Raw genomic sequence first — 17399 nt, 5'->3', positions numbered from 1 at the left:
GCATTTAGAGAATTAGTATAATCTTTGTCATGCTACAAAAAATAATGTACATAAATACTTATTAGCTACATATTTTTTCTAATTTTTATATTTAGTTTAAAATTCTTATATTGTTATGGCTGATTTTATGAGAGCTACCAAGCTAGTTTTTCCATACTGGTAATCCTCATAAATCAAAAGGAGACTATAATATATAACCAAACTCATAATATAATATACAGCCAAAATAATTTCTTCTAGATTATTTATGAAATACATTTTTATTCTATCCATGGGAATATCATACAAACAATATTAGAATCAGACTATAAATGAAAACAATAACTTACATTTATTTGTTTTTCTCAGAAAAATTTTACTAATTACGTTTTAAATTTTGCAATCTTAACCATATTCTTACCTTTGTCAAGTCACAAGACATAGGTAAGAATTAAAAACATATTGAGTTGATTTTCAAAGATGCCTGCCATAAGGATGGTGAATCTTTATTTTTATCTATTTCCAAAGAATAGCAAAGTTATTCAAAAGGAAGAAGACTTCTATGGAAAACTAGTTACAGTAGATAGATAAAGAGGTAAGGAACATTACTAGTTTTTTGTGACAATGATAGAATAAATTTTTTTCATTTTCCAAATAAACAAAAAAGGGAAGAAAATACTGATTTACTCCATTTTGAAAATAACCCAAGGAATTTAGACACAGAATAAATTTTGACAACACAAATTTCGGATCTCATTTATTTTACAACTTTATTAGCAAAACGTACTAACGTATTTTGTAAATTGATGTATCAATTTTTTTCATAGGCTTGTTCTAGCCAGAATCAATAGTTTTGCAAAATATATTTTACTGGCTTTTTTTTTCCTGAGAGGCAGCAAAAGTGCAAGAAAAATCACAGTGAACTGAGAATTTAAAAATGAGTTTTGGGAGGTCGAGCTGGGTGGATCACGAGGTCAGGAGTTCGAGAGCAGCCTGGACAACATGGCAAAACCCCGTCTCTACTAAAAATACAAAAATAAGCCGAGCGTGGTGGCATGTGCCTGTAATCCTAGCTACTTAGGAGGTTGAGGCAGGAGAATCGCTTGAACCTAGGAGATGGAGCTTGCAGTGAGCCGATATCACACCACTGTGCTCCTGCCTGGGTGACAGGGTGAGACTCCGTCTCAAAAAAAAAAAAAATTTTGCTTTCAGCCATCTTTGTGGTTTTGGTGAGTAAGTGACAGATCAATTCTGAGGTAGTTTCCCACTTAATGAAATGAGATAAAGTGAGAAGATTAAAAGAGCATTTTTCCTTTTGAATGTTTTAAACAATTAATAAAAAATACAACTAAAATATATATATTTCCAAAAAATCATGTTTAACAATTTGACTTATGCATAACTAACTACACCATTAAATTCTATCTAAATTTTGACTTTTTGGGGCTTTTGAGATGGTGAGAATAAATATTCACTATGTAGGTTTATGATGTATTGGTTTCATTAAAGAAATTAGATGTAATATTAATATGAACATTGGATGTAACTCCAATGTGAATATCAATAGGTGGTAAATGCAATAAAATTTTCTCTTATTTTGTTTGGAACATTAAGCAAGATATAGTTGTTGATTTTATAAGAATATAACCATTCCTAATTATTTAACCTTAAGTGTAAACTAGTCAATAAAAAGTAAGCTCCCCTTTCTGATCTAGCAATACGAAGGGAGAAGGGGCATTTGAGAACCGGCTTTTCTTTTTTTGCTTTACAGCAAAAGAGAAGACAAAGGATATATAAAAGCTATGACTCAGCCTTGATGCCATATTATTAGGGATATTGCATCTTTTTTGTTGTCAGGACGTCTGACACTTGATTCATTCTTTCAATTTTCCCAGTAGTAGCCAAACCATATTCTTTACCAACATCTTTCCTGATGTCCTGGAGAGTGTCTAGACTTAGAACATCCTGTTGTTGAACGAAGAGTGAACATAAAGGGAACGTGGAAGTTGCTATTATTTGTTCACTGCACCTCTGATAAGAACGACTTGTTTTAAGACCCTATGTATTAATTCAACTTATACAAATGGGTAAGTCTAGAGAAGAAGGTGAGCTATTTATATTGCTTAAACAGGCTTTCCTAGGGGCTTAGTACCATGTCTAGCATTAAAGTTTGGCCGAAAGGTGAATTTTAGACACATTTACACTTCTACCTGAAATAATTTTAAAAATTGGGAAAATGATAGGAAGTAATGGTTTTCAAGACATTAGGCAACACAACGTAATACCCCTGAGATTTGGGGAAAAAAAGATGGAAACTCTATAATTGTCCTTGTATATTGCCTGGAGACAGTTTCTACATTATGGCTCAGAAGAAGTTTGATAGACTCTCATAATTGAGAGAGTCTGATTGAGAGTCTTGGGGAGACCAAGGATGCAGAAGTTTAGATGGCATAGTTCTGAAGAGGTGAGAAATGTACAGTGACACACTAGGACAATGTGCAGAGGGTCCTCATCATCTATTCAGCAAAGTACTAATCAAAACATGCATGTGAAGAAACTAGTCTAACCCATTTACAAGAACTAGAGGAAATAATACCAAGGTTTACACAAAATCAGAAATTGGACCCATTCCCACTTTCTGAATTGGACAACTTCATAATTCTCAGTGTGTTAGGTAGAGTATGCAGAAGAATCTTGCCTGGGTAGTGAGAGATCATTATCAGCTCTGGACTAAACACTACTTTTGCCGGGCGCGGTGGCTCAAGCCTGTAATCCCAGCACTTTGGGAGGCCGAGACGGGCGGATCATGAGGTCAGGAGATCAAAACCATCCTGGCTAACACGGTGAAACCCCATCTCTACTAAAAAATACAAAAAAAACTAGCCGAGCGAGGTGGCGGGCGTCTGTCATCCCAGCTACTCGGGAGGCTGAGGCAGGAGAAGGGGGTAAACCCGGGAGGCGGAGCTTGCAGTGAGCTGAGATCCGGCCACTGCACTCCAGCCTGGGTGACAGAGCGAGACTCTGTCTCAAAAAAAAAAAAAACAAAAAAAACAAAAAAAAAACCCCACTACTTTTATTCTACCTAACATATTTTAAAAGCAGGAACAAAGAGGATCGAATATGTCTCAGGTAACTTAGCTGTACCCAAAAAGATAGCTCAAGAATATTTATAGTATACAGATGAATCCAGCACCCAACAAGGCAAAATTTACAATATTGGGAATATAATAAAATTTACCCAACATAATATGAGGGAATAAAATTTGATGCATAATGAAGAGAAAAATCAATCCATTGAAACTAACACAGAGTTAACACAGATACTAGAGCTAGCAGGGAAAATATTAATTATTACAACTCTATCTCATATGCTTAAAAAGCTAGATGAAAGAGCAAACATATTAGGTATAGTCATTGAAGATGTAAAAATATTAAATTTGTAGAGATACGAACTTTAAGGTGCAAGAAGGAAAACAAACTGAATGGGATTAACAGGAGACTAAACATTACAGAAGAATAGATCAACAAACTTAAAGATGCAGCGATAAAATTACTTGAAATTAATCACAGAGAGAAAAAACCAAGAAAGAAAGAGACAAGAGCATCAATTTATGTGGAAAAACTTCAAGTGACTTTCTACATGAGTAACTTGAAGAGAAGAGAACTTCCCACTTCGAGGGAAGAGAGAGAGTGAGAGAAAGAAGTATTTTCAGAAACAGTGGCCAACATTTTTCTAAATTTGATTTAAGCTATTGACTTATGACTTCAAAAAGGCCAGTGAACTGCAGCACAAGAAACATACAGAAAACTTTGGTATATTATTATTAAATTGCTCAAGACCTATGATAAGGGAAAAAATTTAAAGGCAGCCAGAAAAATAAAGGCACTTTACACACAGAGAAATAAATTCTGGCAATTAAAATATACACAAATAAGAACTAATCAATAAAGATGTCAAATATTTACCTGTGTATAATGGCCACAGACTCTGGAACATGACAGATTATCAAAATCATAATATTGGCTTTCATTGTACCAAGCCATAATGGCAAGTCTTGGTGTGAATGACTTTATTCCACCTAACCAGATATTTTCTCCAACATATTCAAAAGCTGCATAGCATTTAAATGATTTATCCAAACAGTTGTTATGTTCAAATTTGCACTCGTCTGCCCATGTTTTAGCCATCTTTGCTAAACCTTTATCCCAAATCTGAAAGATAAAAATAATTTAAATTGAATTGTGCATAAATATTTGCATTAAATTATTCTAATGATTGTAATCAATTAATTTTTGCTTACATTTATTATTTTAATAAGATGTAGTTTTTCTTTGGTATTTATTGTGTTCACAGTTAGTCATTTCTCTGTAGTTCTACTTCAGAAATACTTATTTATACTCACTCTATGACAGTTCATTGTTATATTACCAGTACTTAGCAGATGGCCTGATACATTAGAGTCACTGAAGAAATAAATCGGAATGTGATTAAAATAATCCAGAATTTAAAGTCTAGTAATTCAGAAGTTCATGTTAATTTATTGCAATTAAAGGATGAATACACATTGATAATTAAAAAGGGCAAAAAAATAGGAATAGAAAGAAAATATGCCCTTAATTTGATCAAGATAATCTACAAACAAACAGACAAAAATCTTATAAAATGGTGAAATATTATAACTTTCCCTCAAGATTAGGAATAAAACAAGATATCTGCCCTCGTTATTTCTACTTATTATTATACAAGAAGTTAGGAAGTATAATAAAATGCATGAGTTGTAAATACATAAGACAAAACACGTTAAATGTATTGGGATTGTATCTATCATTATTCATAGATTACATGACTGGATGCATAAAAATTTAAATTAATACATAAACAATAGTATAAAAATAAATGAAATTATCAAAGTTGAAAGATACAATGAAAGTATGCAAAAATCTATTATATCTCTATGTATATTCTACAAATGAATAGCTCCAAAACATCCAATATGTATTAATAAATTTAATAAGTGATATACAAGACCTCTATGCTGAAAACTGCAAAAACGTAACTGAAATAAATTTTGAAAGACTTAAATAAATGGAGAGATATAAAATGTTCATGGACCAGAATATTCATATTGCAAAAGAATATTGATTATGACATATAATTTTATTTCTAATCAAATTCCAAGTAGCTTTTTTGGGGTAGAAATTGATTACAAAATGTATGTGGAAATGCGATGTTCCAAGTAAAGCTAAGACAATCTTTTAAATGTAGAATAAAACTGGAGAATTTCTCTCCCATATATCAATATTTATCATAAAGCTACATTAAGATATTGTCATATTGACACAAGGGTAGACAAATAGCTCAGTGGAACAGAACAGAGTCCAGAAACAACTCATGACAAAAGCAACAGGCTTAATGTAGGTATAATTGCCAAGGTTATTTTTAAGCATCTTTATTTTTAACTAATTATAAATTCACAAGAAGTTACAAAAATAGTACACAGGGGTCCTGTGTAGACTTCACCTAGTTTTCCCAATGGTAATGTTTTTTGTAACAATAGTATAATATCAAAATAATAAATTGACATTGGTATTATCCACAGACTTTTTAAAGATTTCAACAGTTTTACTTGCATTTATTTTTGATTATGTGTAGGTTTATGTGATGTTATCACATGTATAAATTGAAGTAATCAATCCCACAATATCTAGATACAGAACTGTTTCAACGCCACAAGGATCCTTCATACTATCCCGTTAAATCACAACCACTCACTACCCATACTATCTTTAATCCCTGGCGATCATCAATATGTTCTTCAGTTCTGTAATTTTGTTATTTCAAGAATGTTATATAAATAGATGGCAAGGCCTGGTGGCTCACGCCTGTAATCCCAGCACTTTGGGAGGCCAAGGTGGGTGGATCACCTGAGGTCAAGAGTTCAAGACCAGCTGGCCAACATGGTGAAACCCCATCTCTACTAAAAATACAAAAACTAGCCAAATGTGGTGGCTGGTGCTTGTAATCCCAACTACTCAGGAGGCTGAGGCAGTAGAATTGCTTGAACCCAGGAGGCAGAGGATGCAGCGAGCCAAGACTGTGACATTGCACTCCAGCCTGGGTGACAGAGTGAGACTCTGTCTCAAAAAAAAAAAGAAAAAAAAAAAGAAAAAAGAATGTTATATAAATAGAATCCTATGGTATGTATCCATTTTGAGATTGGCTTCTCTTCACTCAGCATAATGCCTTTGAGAGCCATGGAGATGTTCCATGTGTTGATAGTTTGTTCCATTTTATGACCAAGTCATATTCCATAGTGTAGATGTACCACAGTTTAACTTTCATCTATTGATGGAAATTTGGATGTTTACAAGTTTGAGCTATTACAAACATATATAGAGTCCCTAAACTCCTGTTTCTCAAGAGCATTGAATTGGGAGTATCCATAAATGTTTCTGAGCAGATTTTTATGTAGCAATAAGTTTTCCTTTTTCTAGGAAAAAAAGAAAAGGAAAAAGTGCCCAGCAGTGCAATTGCAAGTCTAAGTCATATGTAAGTGTATGTTTAGGTTTTTTTTTTTTTTTTTTTTTTTTTTTGTAAGAAACTGCCAAACTATTTCCTAGAGTGGCTATACCATTTTGCATTCCCACCAGAAAAGTATGACTGATCAATTTTCTCCATATCTTCACCATATCTTGATATTGTCATTATTTTTTATTTTTGCTTTCCTAATTGGTGTGTAGTGATATGTCCTTGTGGTTTTAATTTGCATTTCACTAATGGCTAATGATGTTTAACATGTTTTCATGTGCTTATTTTCCATCTGTATATCTCTGTGGTGAAACGTTAGTCTTCTGTTCGTTTTCTAATTGATTTTTTTTTTGAGACGGAGTTTCGCTCTGTCGCACAGGCTGGAGTGCAGTGGCTGGATCTCAGCTGACTGCAAGCTCCGCCTCCCGGGTTTACGCCATTCTCCTGCCTCAGCCTCCCGAGTAGCTGGGACTACAGGCGCCTGCCACCACGCCCGGCTAGTTTTTTGTATTTTTTGGTAGAGACGGGGTTTCACCGTGTTAGCCAGGATGGTCTCGATCTCCTGACCTCGTGATCCACCCGTCTCGGCCTCCCAAAGTGCTGGGATTACAAGCTTGAGGCACCGCGCCCGGCTTTTTTTTTTTTTTTTTTTTTTTACTGTTGAGTTTTGAGAGTTCTTTCTCTAGACAGGAGTTCTTTCTTAAATATATAGTTTGAATATATTTTCTCCTAGTTTGTAGTTTGTCCTCTCATGTTCCTAACAGGGTACTTTATAAAGTAGAAGTTTTTTACTTTGATGGGGTCAAATTTGTTGACTTTTTAAAAATAGTTTTTGGTTTTGAAAAAAATCAAAATAATTCATTATATTAGGAAGTTTCATCTAGCTCTGTCCTGAGGATTTTCTCCTGTTTTTCTTCTAATAATTTTATGCTTTGCATTTAAATTTATGATTCATTTTGTAAGATAATTTTTGCTTTTCAGGTCAAAGTTGTTTTTCTTTTCTTATAGGTATTAAATGGTGTTTCAACACCATTTCTTGAATAGACTGCTCTACTGAATTACTTTTGCACCTTTGTCAAAAATCTACGCAGAGGAAAGGAAGTCATTTTATGAAAAAGATACTTGCACATACGTTTATAGCAGTACAAGTTGCAATTCTAAAAATATGGAAACAGTCTAAATGCCCATCAACCAATAAGTTAATAAAGAAAATATGGTATGTGTATATATATATTTATACATATATATACAAAATATGTGTATATAAAATATACACATATTATATATATGTAATAGAATATGACTTAGCCATAAAAAGAAACAAAATAATGGCATTTACAGCAACCTGGATGGAGTTGGAGACCGTTATTTGAATTGAAGTAACTCAGGAATGGAAAAAGAAACATTGTATGTTTTCACTTATAAGTGGGAGCTAAGCTATGAGGATCCAAAGGCATAAGAATGATGGACTTTGGGGACTCACTGGGAAGAGTGGGAGTGGGGTAAGGGATAAAAGAATGCACATTGGGTACAGTGTACACTGCTCGGGCGATGGGTGCACCAAAATCTCATAAATCACTAGCAAATAACTTTTCTGCTGGGACAACGGGCTAGCCATATGCAGAAAATTGAAACTGGGCCCCTTCCTTACACCTTATTCAAAAATTAGCTCAAGATGGATTAAAGACTTAAATGTAAAACCCTAAATTATAAAAACCCTAGAAGAAAATCTAGGCAATACCATTCAGGACATAGGCATGGGCAAATATTTCATGATGAAAACATCAAAAGCAATTGCAACAAAAGCAAACATGGACAAATGAGATCTAATTAAACTAAAGAACTTCTGTATGGCAAAAGAAAGTATCATCAGAGTGAACTGACAACCTACAGAATGGTAGAAAATTTTAGCAATCTATCCATCTGACCAAGGTCTAATATCCAGAGTCTATAAGGAGATTAAATAAATTTAAAGAACTAAACAACCCCATTAAAAAGTAGGCAAAGGACATGAACAGACACTTCTCAAAAGAAGACATACATGTGGCCAAAAAACAAATGAAAAAAAGCTCAACATCACTGATCATTAGAAAAATGCCATCAAAACCACAATTGGATACCATCTTAGGCCAGTCAGAAAGGCGATTATTAAAAAGTCCAGAAACAACAGGTGCGGGCAATGTTGCAGGAAAAAAAGGAACATTTTTACATTGTTGGTGGGAGTGTAAATTAGTTTACCCATTGTGGAGGACAGTGTGGCAATTCCTCAAAAATCTAGAGTCAGAAATACCATTTGACCCAGCAATCCCATTACTGGGTATGTACCCAAAGGAATATAGATCATTCTATTATAAACATACATGCACATGTATATTCACTGCACACTATTCACAATAGCAAAGACATGGAATCAACCCAAATGCCCATCAATGATAGAGTGGATAAAGAAAATATGTGCTACATATACACCATGGAATACTATGCAGCCATAAAAAGGAATGAGATCAAGTCCTTTGCAGGGACATGGATGGAGCTGGAAGCTATTATCCTCAGCAATCTAATGCAGGAACAGAAAACCAAACACCACATGTTCTCACTTATAAGTCGGAGCTGAGCAATGAGCACACATGGACACATGGGGAGAATCAACACACATTGGGGCCTGTAGGCAGATGGGGGTGGGAGGAAAGAGAGCTTCAGGAAGAATAACTAATAGATGTTGGGCTTAACGTGTGGGTAACTGGTTGATCTGTGCAGCAAACCACCATGGCATATGTTCACCTGTGTAACCTGCACATCCTGCACATGTACCTAGAACTTAAAAATGGAAAAAAAAAAAAAAAAAAAAAAAAAACCTTTCCCATGCAACCAAATAACACCTGTTTCCCAAAACTATTATTTAAAAACCTACAGGATAAAATGGAAAAAAAATGAAACAAAATGATTTGATGTAGCGTTTTGCCAAATGGTTTTCCTGACTCTATTCAGATGATCATATAATTTTTCTCATTTAATCTATTAAGAGTGGCAACTTGTAAATAGCAATTAAATTCCCCCAATCCAAGTTGGATTTCTCACAGTTTTTTCATTTTCTGGGGAGTTTTCTGTTAATGGTATTTCTAGTTTTGATCCTGATTATGTTGATTAATTTTCAAGTCCTAATCCAACTTTTTATTCCTGAGATAAATCCCATGATATAATATTCTTTATATGTGTTGCTGGATTCAATTGATTATAATTTTGTTGAAGATTTTTTGCATCTACATTGAGCTATAATTTTCTAACCTGTAATGTTTTGTCTCATTTGGTGCCAGGGTAAAACTTGGCTCATAAAGTTCCAAAAGGTTTTCTCTTTCAGTTTCACAAAAAGATTTGTATAAGATTGGTGTTGCTTTTTTCTTAGAATTCACGTGCATTTTCTGTTAAGAATATTTTACATTACATAATTAATTTATGTAATGGCGTTAAGACTATTTAGATTGATGAAGATGCAGACGAATGATCTCATTAATAAATTGGTTAAATATCCCTGTTAAAAGATTTATATTGGGTTCAAAATCAGTCTGTAACCCAGGATTCTTTCATTTGTACAAGACAAAGAATACAATAGTCAAAAAATAATAATAGAAATCAAAGAAATAAAAATAATGAGCAATACTTTTATTAGGCAAAGGTCAAGGATTTAATGTTACTTTATAAAACACATAGTACAGAATGTAATATTTATGAGACTTTATGTGTTAAATAACATGGCATCCATATACGAAATAAAAATTCTAATCTTGATGTAGGTAGTTTCACTGACATATACATACGTAAAAAAATTGTACATTAAAACTAGTGCATTTTATGCATTTATGCACTAGTAATCCTTCAATAAACAACATATCAAAATATTGTGTCAATTTTATAGAATGTTGATTTTCAATACATTTGTCTATTTATTTTCTTTATGTTGTCAAATTCATTAGTATAAAGTTGTTCAAAATATTCTCTATCTATCCATTTAATGTTTGGAGCTTTTTAAAAGTGATTTTCCATTCCTAAAATTTATTTTTGAGTTGTGTCTTTCTTCATTAATCTTTTTTTTGCTACTGGTTTATCAATTTTATTAATATATAGTTTTAAAACCAACTTTTCATATTATTGATTTTTGTCCATCATACTTTTACTTTCAATTTCCTCAAATTATGATTATCTTTAGTTTTTAAAAAAATTTTCTTGTGCTTAATTTACACTTGTTTCCTACCTTCTTGAGTTGAAAGAATAGGTCTTGATTTTTAACTATTCTTCTTTCCTAAAATATTCATTTAAATCTATAAATATGCTTCCAAACACTTCTTTTGCTATATCCCACAAGTTTTGATATGTTGTGTTTCCATTAACATTCAAATCTAAATTATAGTAATCTCTATTGTTATTTCTTCTTTAACTTATGGACTATTTAGATATGTTCTGCTTGATTTCACATTTTGGGAGATTTTCCACACTTTATTTCTAGTTTAAGTCTATTTTTTTTTCAGAAAATATAGAACAAAATTTCAAATACTTTTAATTTATTGAGACTTGTTTTGTGGTTCAGCATATTGTTTATATTGATGAATGTAATGCATACTTGATAAGAATTTGTATTTTGCAGTGTGGTATAAATTGTTTAATGTCAATTAGGTAAAATTGTTTGATGTTCAAATCTTTTTTATTTTTACTGATTTTTACCTACTTGTTCTCTTATTCACTAAGATTAAAATCTCTATGACGGTTTTGTCTCTTTCTCCCTTTACTTTTGACAATTTTTGTGTATTAAAATACATTATTACATTTATTTGCATTGAAGATTGCTGTGTCTCTTGTTGAATCGGCCCTTTTATTATTCCTTAATGTCCCCTTTTATTTCTGGTAGTTCTCCTTGTCTTAAAATCTACTTTGGTAGCTATAAATATAGCTACTCTATCTTAATTTTAGAGTTTGCATAATGTATTTTTTCCATCTTTTTACTTTAATCTATTCATGATATGTTTCTGTTACAAAAGCATTAATCCAGTCTAATAATCTTTATTTTAAATTAAAGTATGTAGTAGTCATTTGCATTTAATATAATTTTAACATGGTTAAGTTTTAGTCTACCATTTGCTATTTTTAATTGATTCCCTCTTTGTTCTTTTGTTCCTTGTTCCTGTTTTCCAAAAATTAATCAAGGACTTTTAGTATTCTATTTACTGGATTTTTAGCTCTACTTCTTTGTATATTTTTAGTGGTTATTCTAGATATAAAAACATGCATTCTTAACTTCTCACAGTCCATCCGGAAATATTATTGTGATTCTTAACAATATAAGGAAGTTTCAGCAGAATAATTCTATTGACACTTCACTTCATTTTTAATGCATCAGTTATAATGTGTTTCTTTTCTACATTATTATAAACCCCACAATTCATTGTTATCACATTTTGCTTTAAAGAGTCAATGAGTACAAAAGAAATATAAAGAACATTTATTATATTTAACCCCACATTTACTCTTTTTTTTATCATACAATATACAATAAAACTCTAAAGGCATCACCCATATTACTACTAATATTAGTATTTCTGAATTCAGTTGAAGATTTATTTCTAGTTAATTTATGCCTTGGACAACCCCAAGCTGGTAAACATTATATGTTAAAATATCTTAACAATTCTGCATTAAAGAGATTAGTTTATTCTTGTTTCATTTCCAATATCTATTTGAATCTTTCTCCTCCTTCAAAATATAATTTTCTTATACAGTAGACTAGTACAGTTTTGAACTTATTTTAATGCCTGAGTTGTGATTTTATAATTACTATTATTTTGTTTTCCACTGGATAGAAAAGGAGAAAGCTGGAATAGACATGAATTACACTGTATCTATATCTGCATAGTACATAAAATAGACTAATACTATCAACGTTTATGCTCATAATGATGCATTTATAAACAAGAAAGAGTTATAATGCAAGGGAAATTTCCAATCACACAATTCATAGTCAAATATTTAACATTTTGTAAGTTCTATGGATTATTTTAATAATCCAATGCTTTTTATGCTTATTCTTCCATAGAGTACTGTCTTTTGCCTTATTTTCTATATGATGGAGGTCTGAAAGGACACAATTAGTTTAATGTTTTTGGAATTAAATTTCATGCATTTATTATTTTTCATGAAAACGACCATCTGATGTAATTCAATTCCTGATTTCAATATTCTCATCCTTGTAATATTTTTTCAAATAATACTACACATAAAGTTTTGTTTTGATCTTGGATTCATATGATATAAAAATAAGTAAGAAAACAAGAGAATCTCCATTCTTGGGCTATTTCTTTGATATCTTGTATCTTGGTTGTGGGTGATGCAAAGTGCTAGCCAAAAAATGGAGGAAAGGAAACAAAATAATCCTGTGTTAAGTACTTATAAACTTAGTGGTGCAACAAAGCAACTTCCAAACACCGCTCCAGCATCCCCACCTTCCCGGCGAGAGACAAGGAACAGCTTCAAGTTTTCCTTTCTTGTTCACTCCTATGACTGTGGAGGAGACAGCCCAGCCAAAGTGCGATTTTCTTTTTTTTTTTTTTTTTCTTTTTCACTGCCTATATATGAAGTCTGCACTGAATTAGTACAAGTTAAGTTTGTGAAATTTACCACCCAGATGCCTTAGGATGAGTCAGGGATTTAAGAGCCCAGCCCTGGTTCTTTCTCACCATGTATTTCATGTTGGCCGCGGGAGGGTTGACTTTGCCACGCCATTCGTTGTGGGCATCGAGGCAGTTGTTTATAAAGTTTGGGTCAGTGATGGATGGGATTTTGGTACTGGCTACCAAATACAGACCCAAGGTCCATAAACAACTGAATTTCTTCTTCAGAGCCATGGAAGGAGGTGGACGATACCCTGACTGCGCGGACCAGTAACGGCTGCGGCAACGATTTCTCCTCCCCTCCCCCTCCCCGCACCACGATCTCCCTTGGCTCCATCCTCCCGCACCGGCTCGAGCCCAGCGCGGGGATGCCCAGCAGGCTGGATCTGCTTGTCAGTGTCGCTGTGGGGAGGAACAAGCAGCAGGGTTCGCCTTCCACAAAGCTCTGAGCTACAGGGGAAAGCTGTGAGTCGCCCTCTGGTGGAGGGAGTTTCAACCATCCAAACTGCTTTCTGTGGATCCAATCTGTAATCTGCAGAGCGCGCCTGGATTGTAATGCAGATTGCAATATGCAAGCCACACAAATTAGGTAAAGAACAAGTGCGGGATGCTGACAATGGGCCAGTGGAGTGCAAAGTACTATATATTAGTTTTTTAGACGCAGCTTCCTTGTATAGATTTTTATTGTTCTAAATAATCTAGAATCATATTGCCACTTCCCTCAGAGATTAGGAATATAGTAAGAATAGGCAATTCTTATATAGTGACAATACCGTGATCTTAAATTATCAACTTGTCAAACAATTAATTTCCTTCTTTTTTCCGTCTGAAGAGACCGATTGCTTAGATAGATAAAAATAGATGCCTGGAAAACGTAGCCAAGTAATTTCTCTTGACAAATCTTCCGTTTTTGATAGTTTGGAACAGAGCCACTGTTTGGTGACTGGTAGACTCCAAGAGTTGCTTTAATTGATATGCTGAGACTGGGATGGACAGAGTACATTTGATTGTCTATTTTACCTGCAATGCAATAAACCAACTTCATTTGGCTTAATGTTTTAAATTCATTACGTCACTTATATTGATATTCAGTAATAAACCAGCATTTTCCCCCATGACATTAATTTTTTTAGTATTTCTGTTTCAAATAAATATCTTTACTTAGTGATTCGAAGTTGTTTACAATGTCATTTAATTCAGGTGAACACATATTTACATCTGCTGAATGTTCTGCCATAGTCAACCTTGACACAAAAAACAAACTACTTTGATGCGGCTGTTATCTTTTTAAAAATAAAAAGAAAATTAGAATATAAAAAAAGAAAATTGCAAGGATCCTAATGGAAATTCTACTGGGCAATAGATAATATATTTCCAGTCTACTACCAGCTAATGGAGAATTGCTGTATATACTACTTTCTTATCACATACATAGTCCAAACTGAGCTTCTGATATCCCACACCCAAAGACATGAACATATGCACGTGTATGTGTATATGTTTGCGTGTAGGTATACAGATAGATAAATCGATACAGATATGTACACCTGCATGTGTCTATACATATAGATCTCTTCCTGGATATACAGATGTCTATAGGCATATACTCATATACATATACACATATGTGTGTGTATATACACACATACATTTATATATGTAAAGTTCTCTATATAAATCTGTGTGTGTACACATATATGTATATGTATGTATGCCTATGGACATATATACATCTACACACAGAGAGAGATACAGATGTCTATAGGCACATGTACATATACATATGTGTGTATACAGAGAGAGAGAGAGAGAGAACTTTTAAAGACTTGGCTTCCGTTACTATGGGGGGCCACAATAAAAAATCTGAAGTCCTAGGTATGGCCCAAAAGACACTACATAATCTGACCATGGCTAGTTCTCTGGCCTCTTTCCTGCATTCTCTCCTGGCTTATTCTGCATGGGCCACATCCATCAGCTTGATAAGGATGCCCTCACCTCAGCTTCTTTGCACTTGCTGTTACTTTTGTCTGCAATGCTCTTTATAGAGTTCCCTTCAAGTGAAGTCTTCCCTGATCATCCTACATCTCCTATCTGTCACTGTCTATCCACTTAACCTGTTTTAGTCTTCTTCATTGCATTAATTACCTCCTGAATTTATGTTATTTATTTTTTTAACATCTGCCTTCTCTATCAGGTTGTAACCTTCACCACAACAGTGGCTTTGTTTTCTTCATTGCTATATCTCTAGCACCTTGAACAGGAACTGAACCTTTAGACCCTCAATAAAAATTGGTTGAAAAAACAAATGAGTTCTCTTTAACTTTCTAATAATGTGGTATACAACTGTAAGCTTCTTGAGAGCAGAAACTATATTTTAATTGTTATATATATGTATATATACATATGAGGGGCTCAATAGATATTTTTGACTTAATCGTATAACAGGAAATACTGGGTAGGCTTATATATTTCACTTTTTCTAACATTGGGTTTATGTGAAGATAGAAGGTGTTCAGTGGATGTTTGTCAAATACATAAGTGGCTGAATGAACAAATAAATGCAAATATAAAGTAAAATATTTTCAAGTAGCAGGTACTCAGTGAATGTTGAATGCATTAATGAATGATCAAGTAAATGAAAATTTAAAGTTGAGCTTCAAATGCAAACTATTTTGGAACTGCAAAACAGGAAAGGTTGATAGGGATAAGGTTAATAAGGATAAAGGTTAACAGCTAGTTTAGTTTCATTTAGTGTATAGAGAAATTAACTGCCTATAACAACAACAGGAATTTCATAAAGTAATGGATTTAAAGATTGGCAAAAGTAGAGAATATATAGTCAAAACATAATCCAAGATTATTGCTCTTCTAATAGACGTTTATAACAAAATGTCTGAATTGTATACATTATGTTTTTTAGACCATGTTCCCAATGGCGTAGACAGCTATATTCAGAAATACTAAAATAATTTAGGTGTAAAAAGTCTAATTGCCAGGATTAGACTCTGTGCACGTCCTAATGTTATTTTCTTGAACATCTATTTGTGGAATGGACAAGTTTAGCTGGGGCACCAGAATTTTTAAGGTCTTTTATAACTTTTTAAAAGTTAAATTTAGTTTTCTGTTTTATTTTTATGTGTGTTTTCTGCTATTTATTTTTGCTTTTCTTTCTATGTGGGGGTAATTGGTGGATTAATTTTATGGAGTGCAGCAGAAAAATACAGAGTGATTACATTATACCTCATTTACTTCACTACTTTTATACTTTAAAAATTTATTTGTATTTTTACTCCCAAACTGGCTCCAGGAAATACTGGAAATATTCATGTTTTGATACATACATTTTGAGGGGAGATAATTTTGAAAAGTTACTGCAGATTAGAAAAACAGGATTATGAAAGAACTGGATTAACCTTCATAAACTCTTACTTCTAATTTGAATATCTGACTCTTGGCTGTGTAATTTAGGAAAGTTAGTGCATGTTAGAGTGGAGTAGAACCTTGGAATTATCTCAAACCAGCTTTTTCCCTTTATAGATGAGGAGTAGATGCCAAGACACTGTGTACAGAGCATACATAAAAATATTTGGGCCGGGCGTGGTGGCATCCCTGTAATCACAGCACTTTGGGAGGCTGAGGTCAGGAGTTCGAGACCAGCCTGGCCAACATGGTGAAACCCTGTCTATACTAAAAATACAAAAAATTAACCGGGTGTGGTGGCGGGCGCATGTAATCCCAACTACTTGGGAGGCTGAGGCTGGAGAATCGCTTAAAGCTGGGAGGTGGAGGTTGCAGTGAGCCGAGATCGCGCCACCGTGCTCCAGCGTGGGCAACAGAGCCAGACTCCGCCTCAAAAAAAAAAAAAAAAAAAAAAAAAAAATTGGCAAAGAATAAAATGTAGGTTTCTTGATATCTAGGCCTTTGCCCTTTCCATACATCATTTTAATTTTTAATTATATATACACACAAATACACATACATGTATATGCAATTATTCATGTAATCATCTATATGTACATGGTCACACAAATTTAAAGTAATATCCAGTCTAATATCTATAATCTCTGTATAATATATTGCAGTCTTTTTAAAAAAAATAGTGCAAGCTCCTTGAGACAGATATTGCAGCATATGCTTAAATTTCTTCCCCTCAAAACATCATTCTGGGCCCTGCGCACAGACAGGTGCATTATGAAACATGCTAAATAAAATTCAATTAGACAAAGATTTACACA

The 17399-nt window shown here is 33.5% G+C and overlaps 1 protein-coding gene across 2 annotated transcripts in view; it reads right to left on the bottom strand.

The window, feature by feature from the left end:
- The window catches only part of GLIPR1L1 (GLIPR1 like 1), a 38738-nt gene extending 25164 nt beyond the window's left edge, over positions 1–13574 (bottom strand). For both annotated transcript variants that reach the window (XM_001117580.5, XM_001117584.5), the window contains exons 1-2: positions 13231–13574; positions 3946–4191 (exon numbers count right to left, since the gene is read on the bottom strand). In XM_001117580.5, the coding sequence (XP_001117580.3) occupies positions 3946–4191; positions 13231–13398 (414 nt within the window). In that variant the 5' untranslated portion in view covers positions 13399–13574. The remainder of the gene's footprint in view (positions 1–3945; positions 4192–13230) is intronic.
- Positions 13575–17399: the final 3825 nt, after the last annotated feature.

The sequence above is a fragment of the Macaca mulatta genome, chromosome 11, assembly GCF_049350105.2.
Source record: "Macaca mulatta isolate MMU2019108-1 chromosome 11, T2T-MMU8v2.0, whole genome shotgun sequence".
In the NCBI taxonomy this organism is placed as follows: domain Eukaryota; kingdom Metazoa; phylum Chordata; class Mammalia; order Primates; family Cercopithecidae; genus Macaca; species Macaca mulatta.
Note: the sequence above shows the minus strand (reverse complement) of the source record. Positions and strands in the feature narration are given on the sequence as shown.